We start from the raw sequence: 20,056 nt of genomic DNA on the forward strand, positions 1-20,056 counted from the left end.
TCAGTTTCACTTTGTTTCTGTTAGCCGAAACCCATTGTCCCCTCAGACATCCTCATATCGACATGGTATTCTCTTAACAGCAACCTTGAGGGATCATCGCTGACGTAGCGGGTTTCCGGGGCAGCTCACAGCAGCTCCCGCCCGTTGCTATCTCAGGCACCCGTGACCGTGACTCGTCCCCAAACGGTAGCATTCCCAGCGAGACCGGCGACTATCAGCCAGCTGTTCGACAGCTACCTTAGCTTCTCCCTCCTCCTCCCAATCCTCCTCCCCTCTCCCCACTCTCCATCAACAAACGCAAACCACCCATCATGGCCCGAAATCAACCACCGACGATGCTCTCCCTCCTCCTCTCCGCGGCCCTCGCATCAGCCGCCCAACCCGGCGCCGCCCCCGCCGTCGCCGCCCCGATGCGCGACCTGACCTGGGGCCAGCTCAACTTCCTCCACACGACCGACACCCACGGCTGGCACGGCGGCCACCTCCTCGAGCCGCAGTACTCCGCCGACTGGGGCGACTACGTCTCCTTCGCCGCCCACATGCGCCGCAAGGCCGACGAGCGCGGCGCCGACCTCCTCGTCGTCGACACCGGCGACCGCGTCGAGGGCAACGGCCTCTACGACGCCTCCGCCCCCAAGGGCCTCTTCACCTACGACGTCTTCCGCGAGCAGACCGTCGACCTCATCTGCACCGGCAACCACGAGCTCTACATGGCCGACGCCGCCCAACGCGAGCACGACATCACCGTCCCCAACTACAAAGAAAACTACATCGCCTCCAACCTCGACTACATCGACCCCAAGACCGGCGAGCGCGTGCCCCAGGCCCAGCGCTTCCGCCGCTTCAAGACCAAGAACCAAGGCCTCGACGTCATCGCTCTCGGCTTCCTCTTCGACTTCACCGGCAACGCGAACAACACCGTCGTCCAGCCCGTCGAGGACACCCTCAAGGAGGAGTGGTTCACGAAGCTCATCGGCGAGGAGAAGCCCGACCTCTTCGTCGTCATCGGTCACGTCGGCTTGCGCATGCCCGAGCTCAAGAAGATCTACACCGCCCTGCGCAAGGAGAACTGGAGCGTGCCGATTGCCATCTTCGGCGGCCACGCCCACGTCCGCGACGCCCTCAGCTTCGACAAGGACGCCTTCGCCATGGCGAGCGGCCGCTACTTTGAGACCATCGGGTGGATGTCCGTCGACAACATCAAGAAGAGGTCCAAGAAGTCCGACGAGGTCTCCGCCGAGGCCGTCTCCTTCACGCGAAAGTACATTGACAACAACCTGTACGGCCTGCACCACCACACCGGCCTCAACGAGACGACCTTCCCCACCGACCACGGCCGCAACGTCAGCGCCATGATCACAAAGGCCCGCAAGGCGCTTGACCTCGACTACAAGTACGGCTGCGCGCCCAAGGACCTGTGGATGAACCGCGTCGAGTACCCGAGCGACGACAGCATCTACACCTGGCTCGAGAAGGAGGTCCTGCCCGCCGTCATCCACAACAAGGACCGCAAGGACGTGCCCCGCCTCGCCATCGTCAACACGGGCGGCATCCGCTTCGACATCTTCAAGGGCGCCTTCACCAAGGACAGCACCTTCATCGTTTCCCCCTTCACTAGCGGCTTCAAGTACATCCCCGACGTCCCCTACGGCGTCGCCAAGCGCGTCCTCGATCTGCTCAACCAGGCCGGCAAGATCTTCGAGGCCGACACGCAGGACGCGCGCTTCATGAACATCCCCGAGATGATGTACCCTACAGGCGACATCCTCAACGCCATGAAGAAGGCCGACGCCGACCAGGAGCCCCGCCGCCTCGAGCTGCGTTCCGAGCAGCACCCCCTTGCCGACGACGAAAAGTCCAAGCCCGACCTCGTCAGCGGATACACCACGAAGGACGACCTCGGCACCGACGGCGACGACACGGAGCACACCCCGATCCCGTCCTTCCCCGTCCCCAACTGCATCCAGACCGCCATCGACTTCCCCAAGGAGGGCGAGCCGGAAAAGGTCGACCTCGTCTTCATCGACTTCATCCTGCAGTGGGTAATTGTCGCCCTCAAGTTCAGCGGAGGTGACTACAGCGACAAGGACGTGCTGACGTACTCCGACGAGACGCTCACCTACAAGATGGGCGAGTGGATCAAGGAGAATTGGAAGGGCGACTGCTGAAATAGAGAGAGCGTAACAGCGAGATTGAGCAGTAGAGCAAGACTTCTCTAGATGCCGGCCCAGATCGCCATCTTATTAGATTGATTATTTAGCCTCGGGTATATGAATGGTGGGAGGAGTTCATGGATCAGTCTGGGGCCCGTTGTTTCTTCTTTTGTTTAATCGGGCGATATTACACGCATAACACACTTCATCTAGATCAGACAGACATTGGCTTAAGGGAATATCGGACACGAATGGGACGGGAAATTGGGACGGTTTGGGGACTTTTCGTCTGGTGACATAAGATGCACGAGAACGCAGCAGACTGCAAATGACATAGCACCATCCATCTTCACATCGCGACTTCAAGCTGTGCCAAGCCGACGATCGCGGTGCCCTTTCCGCTTGGTCGGCAAATGTGCTCATCCATCCCTTTGCCCTCTTACCTGTGCCTGTCAGTGTCACTCGCTCACCTGAAGGAGCCCATTCTTCGTATCGTTCCTGCGAGCGGACTACGCCCGTGCCTGGCAAGCAGAAAACGGCCGAGGCGAGCTGGCATTACCTTCGTGTTCGTTGTCTGCGGCGGCTTGCCCCCCTCCCCTTTTCCCTTCCATCCTAACACTCGCTACACGCATGCATTTGCCTCGTGGCGCACGGCAGAGGCCGAAGGACAAGCCCAGCCATGCCAAGATCAGATCGGGAGCAGATAAGGTAAAATGATCGATCAAGAAGTTGATGAGAGAGAGCAAGGGGAGGGATAGAGGGAAAATCTTTCGCATGAAAGTCAAGTCTCGTTTTTCACGAGTTAAAATGGAAACGCCCGGGCGGGTGCAGTAGTCGTGGGCGCGGCTCGGCTTTGGCGCGGAATCGAGGCGGCGACGCTATTGACAAGCTGTCAGCTGAAGGGGTTACCTCTTAGCCAGGCACGGCACAGCTCGTGGCTCTCTGCAGCCAACTGCGAATTTCTTTACAGACCAGCGCATCCCAACGATCCAAAGAAGGGGCGAGAATGCGCCTCCTCCTATTTCTCTGGTGTTTGCATCGGCCGCCGTCCCGCCCCCATTTCCCTCTCCTCGGTTCAAGTAGATAGGGACGAGATAGTTTGTTTGAGGTTATTTGCCCTTGCTGGATTATCGACTATGTGGTGGTGGGGTGGAAAGGGAACGGCGCCCTCATTGAACATCATCAAGCTGACTCGAGACTCGCCCTGGGAAGAACCTAGACGCGGAAGAACGAGTGGAAGATCCGGCGGAGGTTTTTGTTTAGGGCGAGACCACATGTTGCACGACTCCCGAAAACAAGAGGGTCGGACAGTGGAAACCCAAAAAACAGGATACAATGTTTCGCTGTGTTGGCTGTGCCTGAAGATCTCAATCGAAGTTCGGACACGTTTTGACGTCGTCTGATCCACCTGCACCTGGTATTCTGATGTCAGCGGTCATGGCATTCCCGTATCGACATGGAATGATCGGGGTGCATTGTCGAATTGTCGGGTCCTGGGTCCTTTGGGTTTCCGTCAACCCCATTGCCGTCGTCCAACCTAGGAGTTTCAAGGTCCCATCAATGCTCGGATGAACTGCCTGGCCCAGCAAGCTTCAGCTTCCAAAGGCTAAAAAGACGGCACAAGTCCAGGGAAAACCCCTATTTCCAATCAGCTTGCAGTACGTACCCCGTTCATCGCGTGTTGTCCATTTGGCGTCTTGTTTCCTTTTTTGATAAGCCTGGCTAAATGCCCCTTGCTTGTTCTCCAAGCTTGCACTAGCTGGTCCCCAGTGTAAGCGGTGGATGGGAGCGTAAGGCAGGTGAGTAATGTACCTTTCAGTTGGCCGAAGCTCGCAGCAACAAGCAGACACGACGACGAACACGATGGAGTCAACATTCGATGCGACTGACTAGCGACAAGAGTTCTATCACTGCGGGAAACTCAAAAGAGATGAGTTCGCGGGTGTGCTGTTGCAGACACCCTTGATCCTGGTGTCCCATTCAGGTGGTATTTTCCGGGGATGCACTTATCAGTTGCTGTGTCGCTTTATCGGTCGTCGTCACGAGGTCGTTTTCGACCCTTCTTCCGGGGTCAATTGCATTGTAGGTAAGGCTTTGGCCGCTTTGCAGCTCTTGGTTTTCCAGGGGTCTTGCTGGTTTCTCGACGTCCTGTTGGCTCCCTTTGCAGCCTATTCGGACTTCGTCACAACTCGCGCCGGCTTAGTGCCAGGTGTGCCTGAGCCCTGTCTGCAGTCTCCTTGCAGGTGCAGGGCAGCGGTGCCTGAAGGACTCGTTTCTTCCCATTCGGCCGGCCGCCCTCCCCCCTCCCAAAGTGTATTGACGTGCACGCGTGGAGACCCTGTTCAAAGGAAGCGAACCTACGTCAAAAGGGGCAAAGGGTTGAAATTGCAACGCACAGTTGCTAGTACGGCCGTCAGTCGGGGCGGCGAGGGACCTTTCGACGGTGTCGTGTTGTCGCGCACTCACCGGGCTGCCGTTTCATTAAACCGCCAGCCCAAAGAGGTAAAATGTGCTTAGGAAGAGGCCTGTTCGTCATCTCCACAGAGCACACGGTCGTGGTCCACCCTCTCTATCGACCGCGACGACGTCGCAATACACTCCGTTGCGTTGACAGCGTCCGCCCCCCCTTTTTGCCGAAATTACGCACGCATAATCCCTGTATATACATGAAAATTTGCCCAACGCCACGTAGATATTCGTAGTACGGCAATTGACCTATTCTGATGGCTTCAATTGATCTATTTCTATTGAATCTCATTATCTGAGGGCATCGTGATGCCTCCTAAACGCCGCCGCGCGGCTCGGCAGGCGGATGATGACCCTTCTGGGCATCGTCCGTCACCCATCGCCAACGGTACGCGGAAACAACGACGTATACAACAACTGGCACAGGACGCCGCCAGAGATCCTCCTCAACGCTCTGCCTCGCCGTCGATCAGGATCGTTACGCCCGCCGAGAGGGCTCGCCGGGCTGCCGCCGCCGAAGAGGCCGCCGAGGAGGCCGCCGAGGAGGTTATCGTCGCCGAGGCTGGACCCGAGACTAATGATTTGGTGGCGGCTGAGTCTACATCGCGAAGAAAGCGTGTACTTATAGCCCCTCCGTCATCACGAAGAGCTCCAAAAGCGTCCTCTCGCCAAAAAGCAACGACAACGCAGAGGAAGCGAAAGAAGGATCCGCCGCATACGATCCGGCTCCGAAGTACTCTGCCTTCGTCGATGCCACCGTTTCGACCAGACTCGACCCCAGTTAACCCAACCCCTCGTCAAACCACTCGATTTGCGGACGATACGCCTACGGCCCCTCGCCATAGCGCTGATGATACGTTTATGTCGTTCCACGATGTATTTGAAGAGGAGGACGATATGGGTAACGAGGAACCAACTCTGCTACAAATCCAGGTTACCCGTGGCCCAGCGCTCAAGGGTAACGGTTTACCTGTTCTCGATCTAACCATCGAGAGCATCGCGTATAACAGATTCAGTATTGCTCCTGTATTAGATGCGAATAGTAGAGACTGGGAGGCAGACAGCGGCGCCCAACTTGAGGCAGAAGTGGCTCACTCGTATATTGTGAAGAAGGCCAATATCGCTGTTGTCGTTGCTTGGAGGAAGCCCACCAACGCATCTAAACCAACACCAATCTTCACTCGGGTCTATCCGTCTACTGGAGGGGTCACTTGGCCAAGTATTCCATGGGTTGATATTGTCCCCTCTCTTGAACAAGCTGAAGAGAGGGGTGAAGTCCACCTCACCGTCAAGTGGCAATACAGCGCCGTACCAATCTCTGGTGGTATAGTGACTGGCGTACGAACGCCTCGAAAAGGTGGCCGAGCAGGCGTTTCAGCCGGCATGCAAGAGGCGATCGATCGTGAGGCTAACGATCCTGCAAACGTCGAGCGTCGGAAGGAGGGTATGCACAGACAACTTCTCCGTACGCACATCTGCCCAGAGTACCAGAGATGTAAGAATAGTTCGGGCGACGAGAAGTTCAACTGGTGCTATATACTAGGCCAGAAGCACTACAAGATCAAATCTCACCATATAGAGAAGTGGGCGAAGGCTATTATGACTGGACAGGCTGGCGTTGACAATATGGAACCACCTAAAGAACTGCTTGGTGAGATTCTTCACGACCAGTTTATAGAGGATCAGAAACGCCAGGGCAAGAGAAGTAAGAATATCGTGGAGGTTGATGATAACCAGGAGACGACAGTGATGACGGAAGAGAAGGCTGAAAATGCCGCACTTCCATCATCAGGGTCAAGATCTGGCCTAACCAACGCCAACAGCAACGCCATCGTCAATATATACGGCAACGCGGGGGCGCCAGATCGTCATCTTCAATATCCTAACCCATACGTACAGCTGCCGCCGCCGGCGCCGCCGCCGCCGGCATATTGGCCATATGCGAACATCTCACAGTATTCGTTGCCAACTCTTCCGCCATTGAACCTTCCAAGCACTCGTCAACCAAGTATCGCACTCCCGATTCGTTCGTCCTCGCCAGTGGTACCGGATTCGCCTCGAAAAGCTCTAGATCAAGTGGCCAGCTTCATCAAGTGGTTTATATCCGTCCGCGGCAAGCGATATAACGTCGACGAAGGGTTCAGAAAGAAGCTACAGAAACTGCGATCAGTAGACAGTAGCTTGCGGGCAATTCGCAAGTTACCAGATATTTGGTTTACTGAACAGGGTTTTACTCAAGATCTTACCGAAGATGTCAGGAACTCGATCAAATCCTTCATAGACAACAGCGCCTACTACGGAGGGCAGTCTGACGCCCTCTCCGACGTGGTATCTCACTCTGAACTTCATTCAAACCATCGAGAGTCAGAAGGAGATGTTTATACAAGAATATACGCTGGATTGCCAGGAGGGACGGCGGCGGCGCCAGTTGAAAACTCTGCGGCGCTAGTTTCAGGCGAGTTGGGGTCATCCCGACATATCGACGCCCTAGTGCCACGTCAATCCATCGAGCAAGAGATCCGTGGTACGCCAGTTGAAGTTGGTCGACGTGGTGAGTGTATATAGAGCTGTTTACTGTCGAATATGGCTAACTTTGTAGGCGTTTCGGAACTCTTTGGTTTCGTTTCGTCACCACTGCTGTCAGCGTCGCAGATGCTGCCCACGCAGTTACAGATCGAACAAGACGAAATCGAGCAAGGCGATGAGGACAATCAGATTGAAATCTCGAGTGATACGTCGTCAACAGAGACGTATTACTCGGAGGAGGATAACGAAGAAGAGTGATACAGCAAGAGTGGTGTGAAGTTTGACTGTATGCGCGATTTTTTTGCATGACGTGTTCAACCACGGAAAAGTCTACCCATAGCCGTAGATTCAACACTGCCGCTCTATACGTATAAAAGCAATAGAATTACTGTTATTTTGGATCTGCAAACAATACACTTCGGTCCATCCCGATACTGGTTAGGGGCAGTTGAAGTCTCTGACTATGGTTGAAGTCTCTGATCGTGATGACGTGTCATCATCACAAATCATCGTCACAAGCATCAACAACGCGTTTCAGCCGTTATACAGGCAAAATTGATATGTATACGTAGCTACCGACGAAAACAATGGACGACGGTATATTTTTTGTGTTCTGGTGCGCTTGTGGCTAACCTTTTGGCAATCTTGTTGGCTACAATCATGGATTTGATGATTGACCATCATATGACGACACGATTAAGATCTATTGCGCGCGAACGCACGATGAAAATTTGGATTGCTTGCTGATGTTCAATATTGGCAGCAAATCCTCCCTTTTATAGTTCGATATCGTCAAATATATGCTCTGTCCCATCAAAGTTGACGAACGAATGGCGGAAATGGCCCTCGATCTGGGGTAGACGATACCCAATCTCCATAGCGCAGTCACGTAGATATTCCATGAAATCCCGAGTGTCATTCTCATCGTTGTTCCACTTCGAATACGTCTTCCTGATGTATCGCTTTAGATCGCCGAAGTACTCTTCGATGGGGTTGAAGTCTGGTGAATACGGAGGCAGAAACTCGAGATGGACACCTGATACCCGGCATAAACCCTCGATTTCAGGTATACGATGGCAGGAGAGGTTATCCATAACGATGACAGAGTTTGGCTCTGGAAAACGCCCACATTTCGGGATAAGGCACTCCTGTAGCCAACGAAAGAACCCATCGCCGTCAGTCGTACCATAATACGTAGTCAAGTGTAGGATACCGCTCAACGTGAGGGCTGGCAGGATCTGTACGCGAGAGTTCTGAAACCGATCAATCTCTGCAGTTCGAAACGCAGCAAGCCCTTTCGGCGCCCATCCAGTCCTCCGTATCCCAGTATCCTTATTGACGCCGGATTCGTCGACGAATACCAGCTGGTCGGGGCGATATCGTCGTATACGGTACAAGTACTCGTATCGTAGTTCGTCACTTCGCTGAGCAGCAATAATCTTGGACTTCTTGTTCGTCCAGCCAGCTGAGTTTAACTGTCGACTGATTGCAGAACGACTGATCTGGATCTCGAAGGCTTCAAATAGGAAATCTTGCATCTCTTCAAGAGATAGATCGCTGCGGTACTGCAGTAGTTCAAGAAGCTCTGTACGATGCCATATTTCCATCTTTTGTCGACTCTGGCGGCACCTCTTATATCTCTGCACTTCGCCAGTGATATTACGTCGTGATCTATGTCGTCGAATCGTTCGTTCGGTACAGCCAACGATACTTGCCAGCTCGTGGGTCTTTTGGTCTTCGAATGGCAGTATCATCGCGATCGTCGATAGCTGTAGATTCGATATTCTGGGCGCCATTGTATCGTCGTCGTCGCCCGGCGTCTTTCTCGATGTATCTGATATAATAAACCACGGACATGTACTGACCAGCGGCAAACTGTAAGTAACAGGGCACAATCTATACAGCAGTAGACTCTTGCTCAATATCGTGAACAAGCTGAGCTATCAGGAGAGTCATTAATCCTGTTGACTGCCAAAGCATTTGCTCTGAAGAACCGTATCAAGCCCCTTGGTATGCTTATATATTACTCAGAGCCATACAAACCGTATGCTGAGTAGATATATAAAGTCATACAGCAGGTCTCTTCTTCTGTTCCTCAGCAAATGTCATCTTGATCTCTCATGACGAAAATAGACCTTTTGTTGGTCGAATGGTATGGGGATGAGGTGACTAGCTGGGTTGGCAATGCCTCGATGGGTAGATTGACTGCTACGGAAGCATGAAATACACACCTTATGTCTCTATCGTGTAGTTATACGTTTGAATACTACTGGGACTATAGTGATTGACGGCAATTGAGGTGTTGGTGATGACTTTGACGCGTTTTGCGTGCGATGCAGAGAAATGCGCGTCACAGCGTAAAATTGGCTTTTTTTCATGTTTTTGCATAAGCGGGGAAAAAAAAGGGGGGCGGACGCTGTCAACGCAACGGAGTGTAGCTCGGCCTGCTCCGGATCATGGTCCCCGTCACGGGCTTGTTTCCATTGCCTTTTGTTTCCCGTCCTCCTCGCCAGAAAAAGACTTGGCGACAATGTTTCCGTTGTCTTTCTTGTCCTCGACTCCTTGCCGTCCTCTCTTTTGTACCTGTTTCTGAAGGGATCAATATTCGGTCTCACCACTCTTTACGCCAGACAGACATCGCAAGCAAGGACTCACCACTCGTTTCTTTTCCATTCACACAAGCCCAACTCTCTCGTCCGCCCTCGCTCGACTTTGGCTGACCCAAAAACACCCCACCAGAGCTCTGCCCTGTCCATTGATCCGGCCAATTCGTCTTTTCCCGGGCTCCCACTTTGGGAAAGATATACTCTTTACCCCCTGAACCTGCAACGGATCAACTGTCTTGGGGTCGCGAATAAGGATCGTCGCCCTTGTCCATCACCCAACGCATCCTCCACACTTTGCAAAACAGACTTGTCACCCGGGAAGACACGACATGGCCCATATGCAATAACCACGACCGCTCTTTTTCTTTCCACGACACTCTTTTGCTCGGTCGCATTTCACGCTCTTGCTGCTCGTCATCGGAGCTATTGACTGCTCCATCCACTCATTCCTCGAGCGACTTTGAACTGATCCTCCCCCCATTTTGTCTGGCTGGATTATCTTTGAAAAAATAGTCTTGGGTCAGGCTGTCCGATTCCGGGATCAGGACCCATTCAGTGCATAGTTCTCATTTTGATTTTGTACCCTCACTTTTGTGCAGTATGCCCCTCTGGACCCCTCTTTGTCGAGTAATTCGGCTGACGTTCGCAGATTCTCGAGACAAATTACCGCAACCATGGTGTCGTTCTTGGGGATGAAATTTGGTGCGGATAAGAAAAAGTGCGCTTCTAATCATCTCGTTGCGGTGCCGACGGCTAATTCTTTGCAGGAAGGTTGAGAAAGCTCCGGAGCCGAGGCCCCAGCAGCAGCAGCAGCGGAAGAGGATTGATCAGAACATGCTCGGCGAGGGTCAGTTTTTCGGAACTGACCTCAAACGTCCCGTTATGATCAATGGTTCCCGCCCTGGAACAGCAATGTCGAATAGAAGTTTCGCCAACATGCCTGACAATTTCATGCCCCCCAATGCACAAATGGCTGCCGGGGGCTCATCGCTGTATGGCTCGCGTCCTGGGACAGCCATGTCGAACAAGAACTTCGCCGCCGATTTCCGTCATCCAAATGCACCGTACTTGAATGGAGGTTCATCTTCGTTGGTCGATCTCAGTGCCCCGGGTGGCAAGGGTGTTGTCCGTCCCATGGGATCTGAGAGCAACCTGAACAAGGGCTGGAAGAACGGTTCAGTAACGAACCTGAAAATCATGCCAACCCCACCCATCATCACCAGTGAGCCAGGAACCCCGAACTCGCCTGGCCGCAAGGCCGGCTGGGTCCACCCTCTCGACGTACATTATGCTCGTGACGGTGCGCTCAGCCCGGCGGGCTCCGCAGGTGGCCCCCGATCTCCCGGTTTCGCGCCCAGTCTCGCACCGAGTCTCGCGCCGAGCGCAGCGCCGAGTGTCTCAAATGCACCCCGAAGTCCTCTGGGCCAATTCGAGTTCAACTTGAACCCTGGAGACATACCGAAGCATGATGAACTGACACCAGCGCCCCTGTCGCCAGCCAAAGCGTACCCATCTCCTCCGCAGTCGGTCAATGGGTCCCTACCCCCTATCAAGACCGATTTCAAGCCAAAGATTGCCGCTGTCAACACCACCCGTGACGCTTATAGGCCTGGACCGACTTCTTTGCCTTCTCCAACAGCATCGGCCGAGCGCACCAGTGAAGAGGAACGCCGATATCCTAGGCCCATCATTCAGAACGTCGCCGCAAAACGGGACACACTGACGTACCACTCACCAAGACGGCAGAGTTTTTCGATGGACATTGATGAAGACCCGACCAGTCTCAACTTTGGTGCCAAGCAGTCAAACGACTCCGTACCGACGGGCCCACCGCCGAGAAGCGCGCTTCGACCTTCACCACCGGAGCTGAAGAGTCTGCCTCTTCTTCCGCTTAGAATTCAGGCAGCAAGAAGTCCAGGTTTGCCAAGCCCTGGTGCCCCGCCTCCGAGACCTCGCCAGGTTCCGTTCGAGGGACCGTTGAGAAGCCCGGCTAGGCCTCCCGACGAGTGGGTTAAGGCCAGAGAACGAATGGGCTCGGATGCAAGAGAGAATCCAAACTTTGAACCGAGGATGAGAACGAACTCTGATGCCCGTGGACGGACGTTGGAGCGCCGGGGGAGACAGGATTCGGATCCTCAAGAGATGGCCAGCCCAGAGACTCCTGCAACCAAGAACGATCGAAACGGCCAATCGCAGGGTTATATCGGGCCTCCACTAGCTTCAAAACGGGTGGCGCCTGGAGAGGGGGAGCGCAATTACGGTATCACTCCAGCAAACCGACGACAACCTCCGCCTCCTGTCGAACTGGAACGCAAGGCATCAAACCCTCAGTTCAGGCAAGCAGGATGGGGCGATCGGGACGTACAGCATGGAAGTTTCGCCATGGTCTCTCCTCCAATGCAAGCAGTGCAACAACCACCAACGCCGAGCAACTTGGTAGCTGAGCCTTCAGGTGATGCAAACTGGCCACTGCCGAGTCCCTTGGCAAGCCCGACATTCGGGACCAGTTCTGGGAGGAGACCGTACACGCCAACTGAGAGATCGGAGGGACAAATGAGCCCGGAATCAAGTGTTCCAGCGGGTCACTCCTCCCGGGAACCGAGATGGGACCAAAGAAGGCCTGAGATGGGCGATCAGAGACGGCCAGATTATGGAGACCACAGAAGGCCGGACTTTGGGCTGAGGGCGCCGACGGGAATTGCAGACGAGTTCCGAATTGGGTTTATTTAGGCGGGTGGTTCGGTCGGGAAGGACTTTGATCTGGAGAGAAAAACATTAGATGTCCGGATTCATGAAGATTGGGGAGATATTTGACATGAACATACTGGGCGAGGACGACTGGGCATACCTTGGGAGGTACATGAACATGGCGATTGGGAAGGCGCAAAACATTCATACCTGATTTCTTTGAGTTTGGAAGGAGGTGAACAGAACAGAAAAGCACGACTGCCTCGTGTATGGTTCATAATTATTCGAATGAATAGTATCATCATTGGATTCTGGTTTTGGACAGTCCGGGTCCTGCGCTGGCAGGTGTCGTTTGCTCTTTCTTCGACATTGGATCGCAAAGTCACACTTTCCTCAATTTTTTGATTCGTCAATCCATCCACCACGCTCCTTCCTGCCCCGGGTGGTTAAAAACGGCTTCGAAAGCAGGAGACATGTCACAGCGCCTTCCTCAGGTCAAGCTTGGAAGTAACCCGGACATGGCCGGCTCGGTGAGGCATCGGCGGACATGTCCCGGGCCCACAACGAGTCAACCGCCAGGGCTCGCACCCTCCTGACCCGGCCCACGATATGGGCCGTCTTTTCGCTGTCGACCTCCGAAGATCGGCGGACATAGCTCAGTTGGGAGAGCGTCAGACTGAAGTCAACTTCAATCACTTAATCTGAAGGTCGTGTGTTCAATCCACACTGGCCGCATCTTCCTTTTTGCTTTTTCCGCGACCGCTACTGACCTTTTGGGTCGCTTCATCTGACTGACGACCGACGACCTTCCTTGGATTTCCTCCGGGGAAAAACCAGAAACAGTTGGCATACAAGATCGCCAATTGTGCCCAATTTTTTGCAGTTTGATCGCTCGTCCATCGTTTTTGTTGCTATTGTTGGATAGGTTCCACAAGGAGGATCGTCAAAAGTTGATGCGTTGCCAAGGGCATCTGCCGCTGACATCAATCAACTGTTTTCTTGCGCAGTCAAGACGTTGACATGCATCTGCGAACCTGTCGCTGAGAGTACCTAAAAAGAGCGTGAAAGTATACTCTTTTGATTGACCTAGACGCATAGTCAGTTCTCCCTCTTGCTTTTTGTATGTCACGCCAACTTTGGACGTGCCGAGATACTTCACACCATCATCTCAAGACGCGAGCGCAAGCGCCCGACCTCTCGATTAAAGCCCTCCCCACAACCCGTCATCGCACCAAACGGCCATCGCCAACAGGTTCCAGATGTTTGAGAACTCCCCCTTCCCGGACCCAACCTGCAGCAACTGCCATCTTGGCTCCAGCAAACAACATCACCTCCCCCCGAAGTCCCTAACACGAGCCAAGAATTTACCGAAGTCGGACGCCCACCCCCGGTGTCACTGTGCACTCTCACCAGCCCACATTACGTGTAGATCGACCACGCAATCCGCCAGGCTCAGCCGTCACATCTCTAACCCGTCGAAACAAGCACCCAAGAAATAAAAGAAGAAATTGCGGGGAAAGGGGGGGCCGCCGGCTCAATCACCTTAAACCACCTCCCCGGGCCCGCCCCCGGCCACCGTGACACCGTCACAGCACCCGCCCAGTTCCCATCATCCCCTTCCCTTTCCGTGCTTCAGCACCCCCCGTCTTCCGCAGATCAAATTCTCCGGGCCGCGAGCCAAGGAACAATCCAAAACAGCCATCGCTGCAGGAACCAGGCTTGCGTGAGATGGAAGCTCCAATTAAAATTTTAGCCATGAATTGAAGCTTAGTGACGGCCCCGGGAACGGGGGTGGGTGGACTGCAGTCTGCAGGAGCCGCCCGCCGCTTGTGAGCCAGACACACCAGATGGCCTTGGGCTTTTTTGTTTACCTTTTACATAATTCGATTGTTCGTCCCTGCGACTGAAAGTCATCCCATACTGGGGCTCTTGGCTCTGGGTCTCCATCCCGTCAGACGTCAATGCTCTGTTTGGGACGACATGCCATCTAAACTTCCAATGTTGCAAGTTGGGCGGCTGTGATGTAGCCACCAAGACCGTTCCTCTCCCAGTTTTCGTCCGCCGAGAACTGGCATCTTGGCGACCCTACCGTCACACCTTGAACATCGGCCGAGATGGTTTGGGGTGGGATCCAGATGGCAAGGTCAAGCGAGAAGTGACCCTCCTCATTTTCCTATTCCCCCGTCTTCGGCAAGTGGTGGTCCCAAGAGCACACAGCACATAAAAGACCTAAGATGATCCGCCGTAAGATGGGCAGTTGATCTCCCATCCTCCTCATCCGCTTCATCCAGTCCTCCTCTTCCCTTGTGTGTCTAACCATTCTTTCCAGTGCTGTGCACGCCCATCTTTTATTCCTTTCCAAGATTACAAGGTCGTTGACGATCATTTTTTTCGTGCTCTTCATCTTCAATCTTTTCCCTGGGCAACTTTCACTAGTTCGTTTCCAGCAGTCAAAATGCGTTACACTACTCTCACTGTTCTGGCTCTTGCCCTTCTCACCGGCAATGCGTTGACGGGTAAGCCTTTGAGAGTCTCATGATCTGATTTGAAGGGCGTTTTCACTAACGATTTTGGTTTAACAGCTCCTACTCCTCAATTCGGCGGCGGCGGCCGTGGTGGCGGTGGCGGTGGTGCCGTTGGAGGTGCCGGCGGCTTTGGCGGTCGTGGAGGTGGTGGAGGTGGCCGTGGTGGAGCCGGCGGAGCTGGTGCTGCCGGAGCTGGAGGTGCCGGCGGCGCTGGTGGTGCTGGAGCTGCCGGTGCCGGCGGCGCAGGAGCCGCTGGTGCTGGCGGTGGTGGCCGAGGCCGAGGCGGCAACGGCGGAGCCAACGCAGCCGGCGGCGGCGGCAACAACGGAGGAAATGCCAATGCCAACGGCGGTAACAACGGAGGCAATGCCAATGCCAATGGCGGAAACAACGGCAACAATGGCAACAACGCCAATGCAGGAAACAACGGTGGAAACGGCAACAATGCTAATGCCAACGGAGGCAACAACAACGCCAACAATGGAAACAACAACAACAACAACAACAATAACAACAATGCGAACAACGGCAACAACAACAACGCCAACAACGGAAACAACAACAACAACAACAACGGAGGTAACGACCAAGCCACCGATGCCGCTGCCGCCGCCGACAACGAGGGCCTGGCTTGCACGGACGGATCCGGAGCCGGTTCCTGTGAAGCTGACGGACAATGCACCGTCAACGGCACCACTGCCATCATCGAGGGACAGTGTGGTCAGTAGGCTAGCATCGACGTCGCTTCCCGCTAGGTGGGATGTTGAAATCTCAAAAGATTGGGACCCCAAGGAAAAGAATTCCCACTTTGAGAAGATTCTCTCAGTGTTGCATGTTGTTTTGTTTTCCACCTAATAGAAGTAACCCTAATTGATGATGAATGACTACCAAGGTCTTGTGTAAACGTGATTGTTTGGCATTGAGGGCGTTCTTTGACTCAGTTGCAGTTGTGACGAAGCCAGTCTGGGCTGCTTGGTTTCTCCCGATGATACTGAATCAGCGCTCGTTGTTCTGACTGGACACTGTGAACAACTGCTGTCTACAGGTTACTGTTTCGATCACAATGACACTCATTGTTTCCACGCCCTCGGCATATAAATTTTCGCTATTCTGCAATGCTGCGTACCTCGTCAACGAATTCTACAACTGTCCCACCCACCATACACATAACTTACATCAACCAAGTCCATCGAACTCACCCACAGCCATGTGTAAACTCCTCGTCCAGTGGCACTTTTGCCCAAAGTGCCGCGTAGTTGACGACAGACAGCGCCATCTTCCCGAGACCTACAAATGTGCGGCGAAGGAAAGTTTCGACCGGAGCTTTCGCAGAGTACCCCCTCGCTTGTTCGACTATTGCCCCGCCGGCCGCCGGTACGAATTCCAATACTCGCCTGGGCAGGAGTGCCACGAATGTTGGGTTGCAACCTTGACCATTACACGGGGCCTCGACATGCCATGCCATCAGCCCCAACGGCAGCAACAGCAGCAGCAGCAGCAGGCCTCACGAACTGGCCACCAAACTAATCTAACGCTCACCCGTTCACAAGGCCCCTTTTATGAAGTACCGCTAACCCCTGAGCTTCAGAATGCCGTGCCCACAACTCATGCAGGTCGTGCAAGTGGCTCGACACCCGCCGTTGGGCCCCTGGAGGAGGATCCGCTCTATCATGTCGTTGGCGAGTACGTCCAAAGATTTCTCAGTGATGGACTTAGATTCGGCATGCCTAGCTGGTATAGACCTTGACAGTCTGGAGTCTCGAGAGAAAACAATCATTGGTTCGTTTGTTGGGAGTTCTTGGAATAGACTTTGCGCTTGTAAATACGACTTTGAGTCCTTTGTGTATGTGATCAAGAGTGATTATCATCCAAAAACTTGAGCCCGCATCTAAAAGGAAAATTAGGATCTGTTGTCCTTCGTATACCCCTCGCTGGCTTTGTGTCATTAATAGCCTGTGGACAATGAACTTGTGTAATTTTCAACAAAGCCAAGTGCCAAACGCTCGAAGTCACTATTTCCGTCAAGGTTCTACGATCAGTAAAACAAGATGGCCCTATCTCCTACGGTTTGTGGCCTAGGACTTTCTATAGAAGATCGAGAATCAATGTTCAAGAGTTAGATGTTTTTTGGTCTGGGACTTACTACTGGGGACTCGAGTCTTCTTGTAAGCCAAATCTCTCAAGCGTTCATGTTCAGAAGTGAGCCAGAATATTGAATGGTTGACGTAAGAAGAGCTCACATGTGCAAATGGAAGAAATTATGATTGGAGAAAACCAGCCTTAGATTGTTATTTTCCTCGATCGGAAACTCTCACAGCGTAGCCTTGAGAACCTTTGTGGCGATCAAAAATCCAGACATATTCACATGCACTTCAATATCATGCCTCGGAAAAAAGACATCGTTATCAAGTTGCCAAATCCCAGATTTTCAAGTAAAAGTGTCGCAAACGAGTACACATCCAGTAAGTCAATCGGGAGAAGTTGCCGACTTCAGACATCCAGTCTGATCACCTGCCAAACCTTACGCTACACACATACAACCTGCCAGGCAAACCAAGAAACCACGAGACAGAACCCGCCGACACCAACACAGAATTGCGTGCAGAGTCGATGGTGGTTGCGTTCATCCCGCTTGCCGCTCTGCCAACACGTCAAAAGGCCTGACAAGTGTGAGGTTCCGCCCGCAGATACGAAACCGAACCCGATGCAGCCAGGGATGCCCCCGCCGTATTCGTGTCTTCTTGACCGGGAGACTGCAGCGATAGCCAGGGGCATCGAGAAGATCACCCGAAACTTTACCCCGGGAAATGCAGCGCTTGGCCACATCGCGCGCGCGCGGGTGCCCTGCGGCGGCTCACATGAGCGGTGACGGCTTCGGGTGGGATGAAGATTGAGGAATAATACACCTCTTGCGTGGCCCACACGCGTATTCGGCATTGAGGGATTCATCATCAATCCTGCAATAGATACATTCAGTATGGTCTTGTAGACAGCATGCTACTTGGTTTCCCGACGGAAAATCTGCAGTCAGCACCTTGAAAATACCTAATCCGTCGACTTAGACACCAACGAGCCAACCACAGCGAAACTAAGCTGTTCCCGCGCCGAGCTCGGGATGCTAGGGCGCAGCGTCAAGTAAACCCCATCCAACAAAACGGCTCATGCCGGCCACCGATCGGGAGTTAACCGCACCGAGGCCCAGCCTGTATGCTAGGTAAAGAAAGGAAAGAGAAAGATTCACCCCTAAAACATCGTCAAACCCGAATACGATTCCACCTAAACAGGTTCAGGACGATAACCCACGAAGCACGTCAACAGCGCCACCAATCGAGAGTGCCATCATTCCCCGCAACGACGCCGCCCCGCAACTTTTTTAGCCCCTCCTCGACTGCGTTTGCCCCTCGTGCCATCGAACAGGTCCACCGGCCTTACTTAAGAGATTCCAGAGCCTTCATGACTTTCCTCTCGCATGACCTCACCGTGAACCTCACTCACTCATTCGCGCTAGCCAAGACTCTCCCGCTCTCTCCTTTCAAAGCCCGAAACTCTCAACCTTAAGCCAACTACACACACATACACATACATACACACGCACAATCCACCATGCCCACTCACACCGGCACCACCGTCATCGTGACCGGCTCCGGAGGCGGCCTCGGCAAGTCCATCGCCGAAGCCTACCTCGCCGCCGGCGCCAACGTCGTCATCTCCGACATCAACCAGTCCCGCATCGACGCCGTCGCCGCCGAGTACCGCGACACCTACGCCGGCCGCCTGCACGCCATCGCCGTCGACGTCACCTCCGAAGCCTCGGTCGCCGCCCTCGTCCAGGGCGCCGTCGACCGCTTCGGCCGCCTCGACGTCCTCGTCAACAACGCCGGCGTCATGGACAAGTTCGACCCCGCCGGCGAGTGCGCAAAGGACACCTGGGACTCCGTCCTCGCCGTCAACCTCACGGGGCCCTTCCTCACCACAAAGGCTGCCGTCAACCAGTTCCTCGCCCAGGGCGCCACCTCCGCGTCCGGCGGGCCCCCGGGCCTCATCATCAACATCGGCTCGAACGCCAGCTTCCGTGGCCTGTGCTCCGGCGTCGCCTACACCGCTTCCAAGCACGGCCTCATCGCCGTCACCAAGAACACCGCCGGCTTCTACGGCGACAAGGGCATCTACTCCATCGCCCTGCTGCTCGGCGGCATGGACACGACCAACATCATGGACGCCTTCGCGACGGGCGTCAACCAGGAGGGCATGATGAAGACCGTCGCCGCGCAGCCCGAGTACAAGCGCGGCGAGACGGGCCTGGACCCCGCTGCTGTGGCCAAGTACTGCATCTTCTTGACTGACAAGGATATTGCGTCGTCGGCCAACGGTAGCTGTATCACGTTCAACAAGAACTGGCCGTACGCGTAAAGGACGGTGTTGTTTTGGGGGAAAACGGGGCATGGGGCAAGGGGCGTACACGGCACAATGTCGAGAGAAGTTCAAAAATCGGCGCATCGATTACTTGATAAAAGGTCATGAATATTATGAGTTTTGATACCAGTCATCAGTCATCGCACCAATGCTCTGACAATGTAAGCTCAGGTCGAGTGTCTTGGCACGATGATCCAAACGCACGCAAGCGAGCTATCGCTTGCTTCACTTTTGATTACCAAGGATGAAGGATGCCTTGGATTGGCTGTCAAGTGATGAAATGGCCACTGATTTGAGATTCTACGCTGATGGGGGACAGACAGGCTCGTCCCCCATCAGGGCTTTTCCTGGCCATCAAGGTGCAACAGCCATCTCAAACTCACTCTTATTACTCAGGAGTCTCACCTCATTCTAGAACAAGCGCAATTGAGCAAGACCATAAAAAAGGTGTGCGCACCACACAAACGGATCGATTGAATGAATAGATGTCAAAAATGGCAAAAGATAGCGAAGATGCGGCCAGTGTGGATTGAACACACGACCTTCAGATTAAGTGATTGAAGTTAACTTCAGTCTGACGCTCTCCCAACTGAGCTATGTCCGCCACGATCTTCGATGGAGGATACTCCAATTTTGACCACTAAGAAGCGTGAGTGGGGCCAGGACTTCACTCCACCCA

General features: G+C 54.0%; 4 protein-coding genes across 4 annotated transcripts; 3 read left to right on the forward strand and 1 right to left on the reverse strand.

The window, feature by feature from the left end:
• Positions 1-311: 311 nt before the first annotated feature.
• Positions 312-2,168, forward strand: CGCS363_v012108 (Secreted protein; the record flags this gene model as incomplete). The annotated part of the gene is made up of 1 exon (XM_036643957.1): positions 312-2,168. One exon carries the CDS (start codon positions 312-314, stop codon positions 2,166-2,168), a length of 1,857 nt encoding a protein of 618 aa, XP_036490324.1.
• Positions 2,169-7,921: 5,753 nt separating this feature from the next.
• Positions 7,922-8,752, reverse strand: CGCS363_v012109 (uncharacterized protein; the record flags this gene model as incomplete). The annotated part of the gene is made up of 1 exon (XM_036643958.1): positions 7,922-8,752. One exon carries the CDS (start codon positions 8,750-8,752, stop codon positions 7,922-7,924), a length of 831 nt encoding a protein of 276 aa, XP_036490325.1.
• A 1,673-nt stretch (positions 8,753-10,425) lies between these two features.
• On the forward strand, positions 10,426-12,481 carry CGCS363_v012110 (uncharacterized protein; the record flags this gene model as incomplete). The annotated part of the gene is made up of 2 exons (XM_036643959.1): positions 10,426-10,469; positions 10,519-12,481. The coding sequence occupies 2 exons, from the start codon at positions 10,426-10,428 to the stop codon at positions 12,479-12,481; spliced, it is 2,007 nt and encodes a 668-aa protein (XP_036491134.1).
• A 6,086-nt stretch (positions 12,482-18,567) lies between these two features.
• On the forward strand, positions 18,568-19,374 carry CGCS363_v012111 (3-beta-hydroxycholanate 3-dehydrogenase (NAD(+)) 2; the record flags this gene model as incomplete). The annotated part of the gene is made up of 1 exon (XM_036643960.1): positions 18,568-19,374. One exon carries the CDS (start codon positions 18,568-18,570, stop codon positions 19,372-19,374), a length of 807 nt encoding a protein of 268 aa, XP_036490893.1.
• Between the last annotated feature and the right edge of the window lie 682 nt (positions 19,375-20,056).

Source organism: Colletotrichum siamense, assembly GCF_013390195.1.
Source record: "Colletotrichum siamense strain Cg363 chromosome Unknown KSG_Cg363_contig08, whole genome shotgun sequence".
NCBI lineage: Eukaryota > Fungi > Ascomycota > Sordariomycetes > Glomerellales > Glomerellaceae > Colletotrichum > Colletotrichum siamense.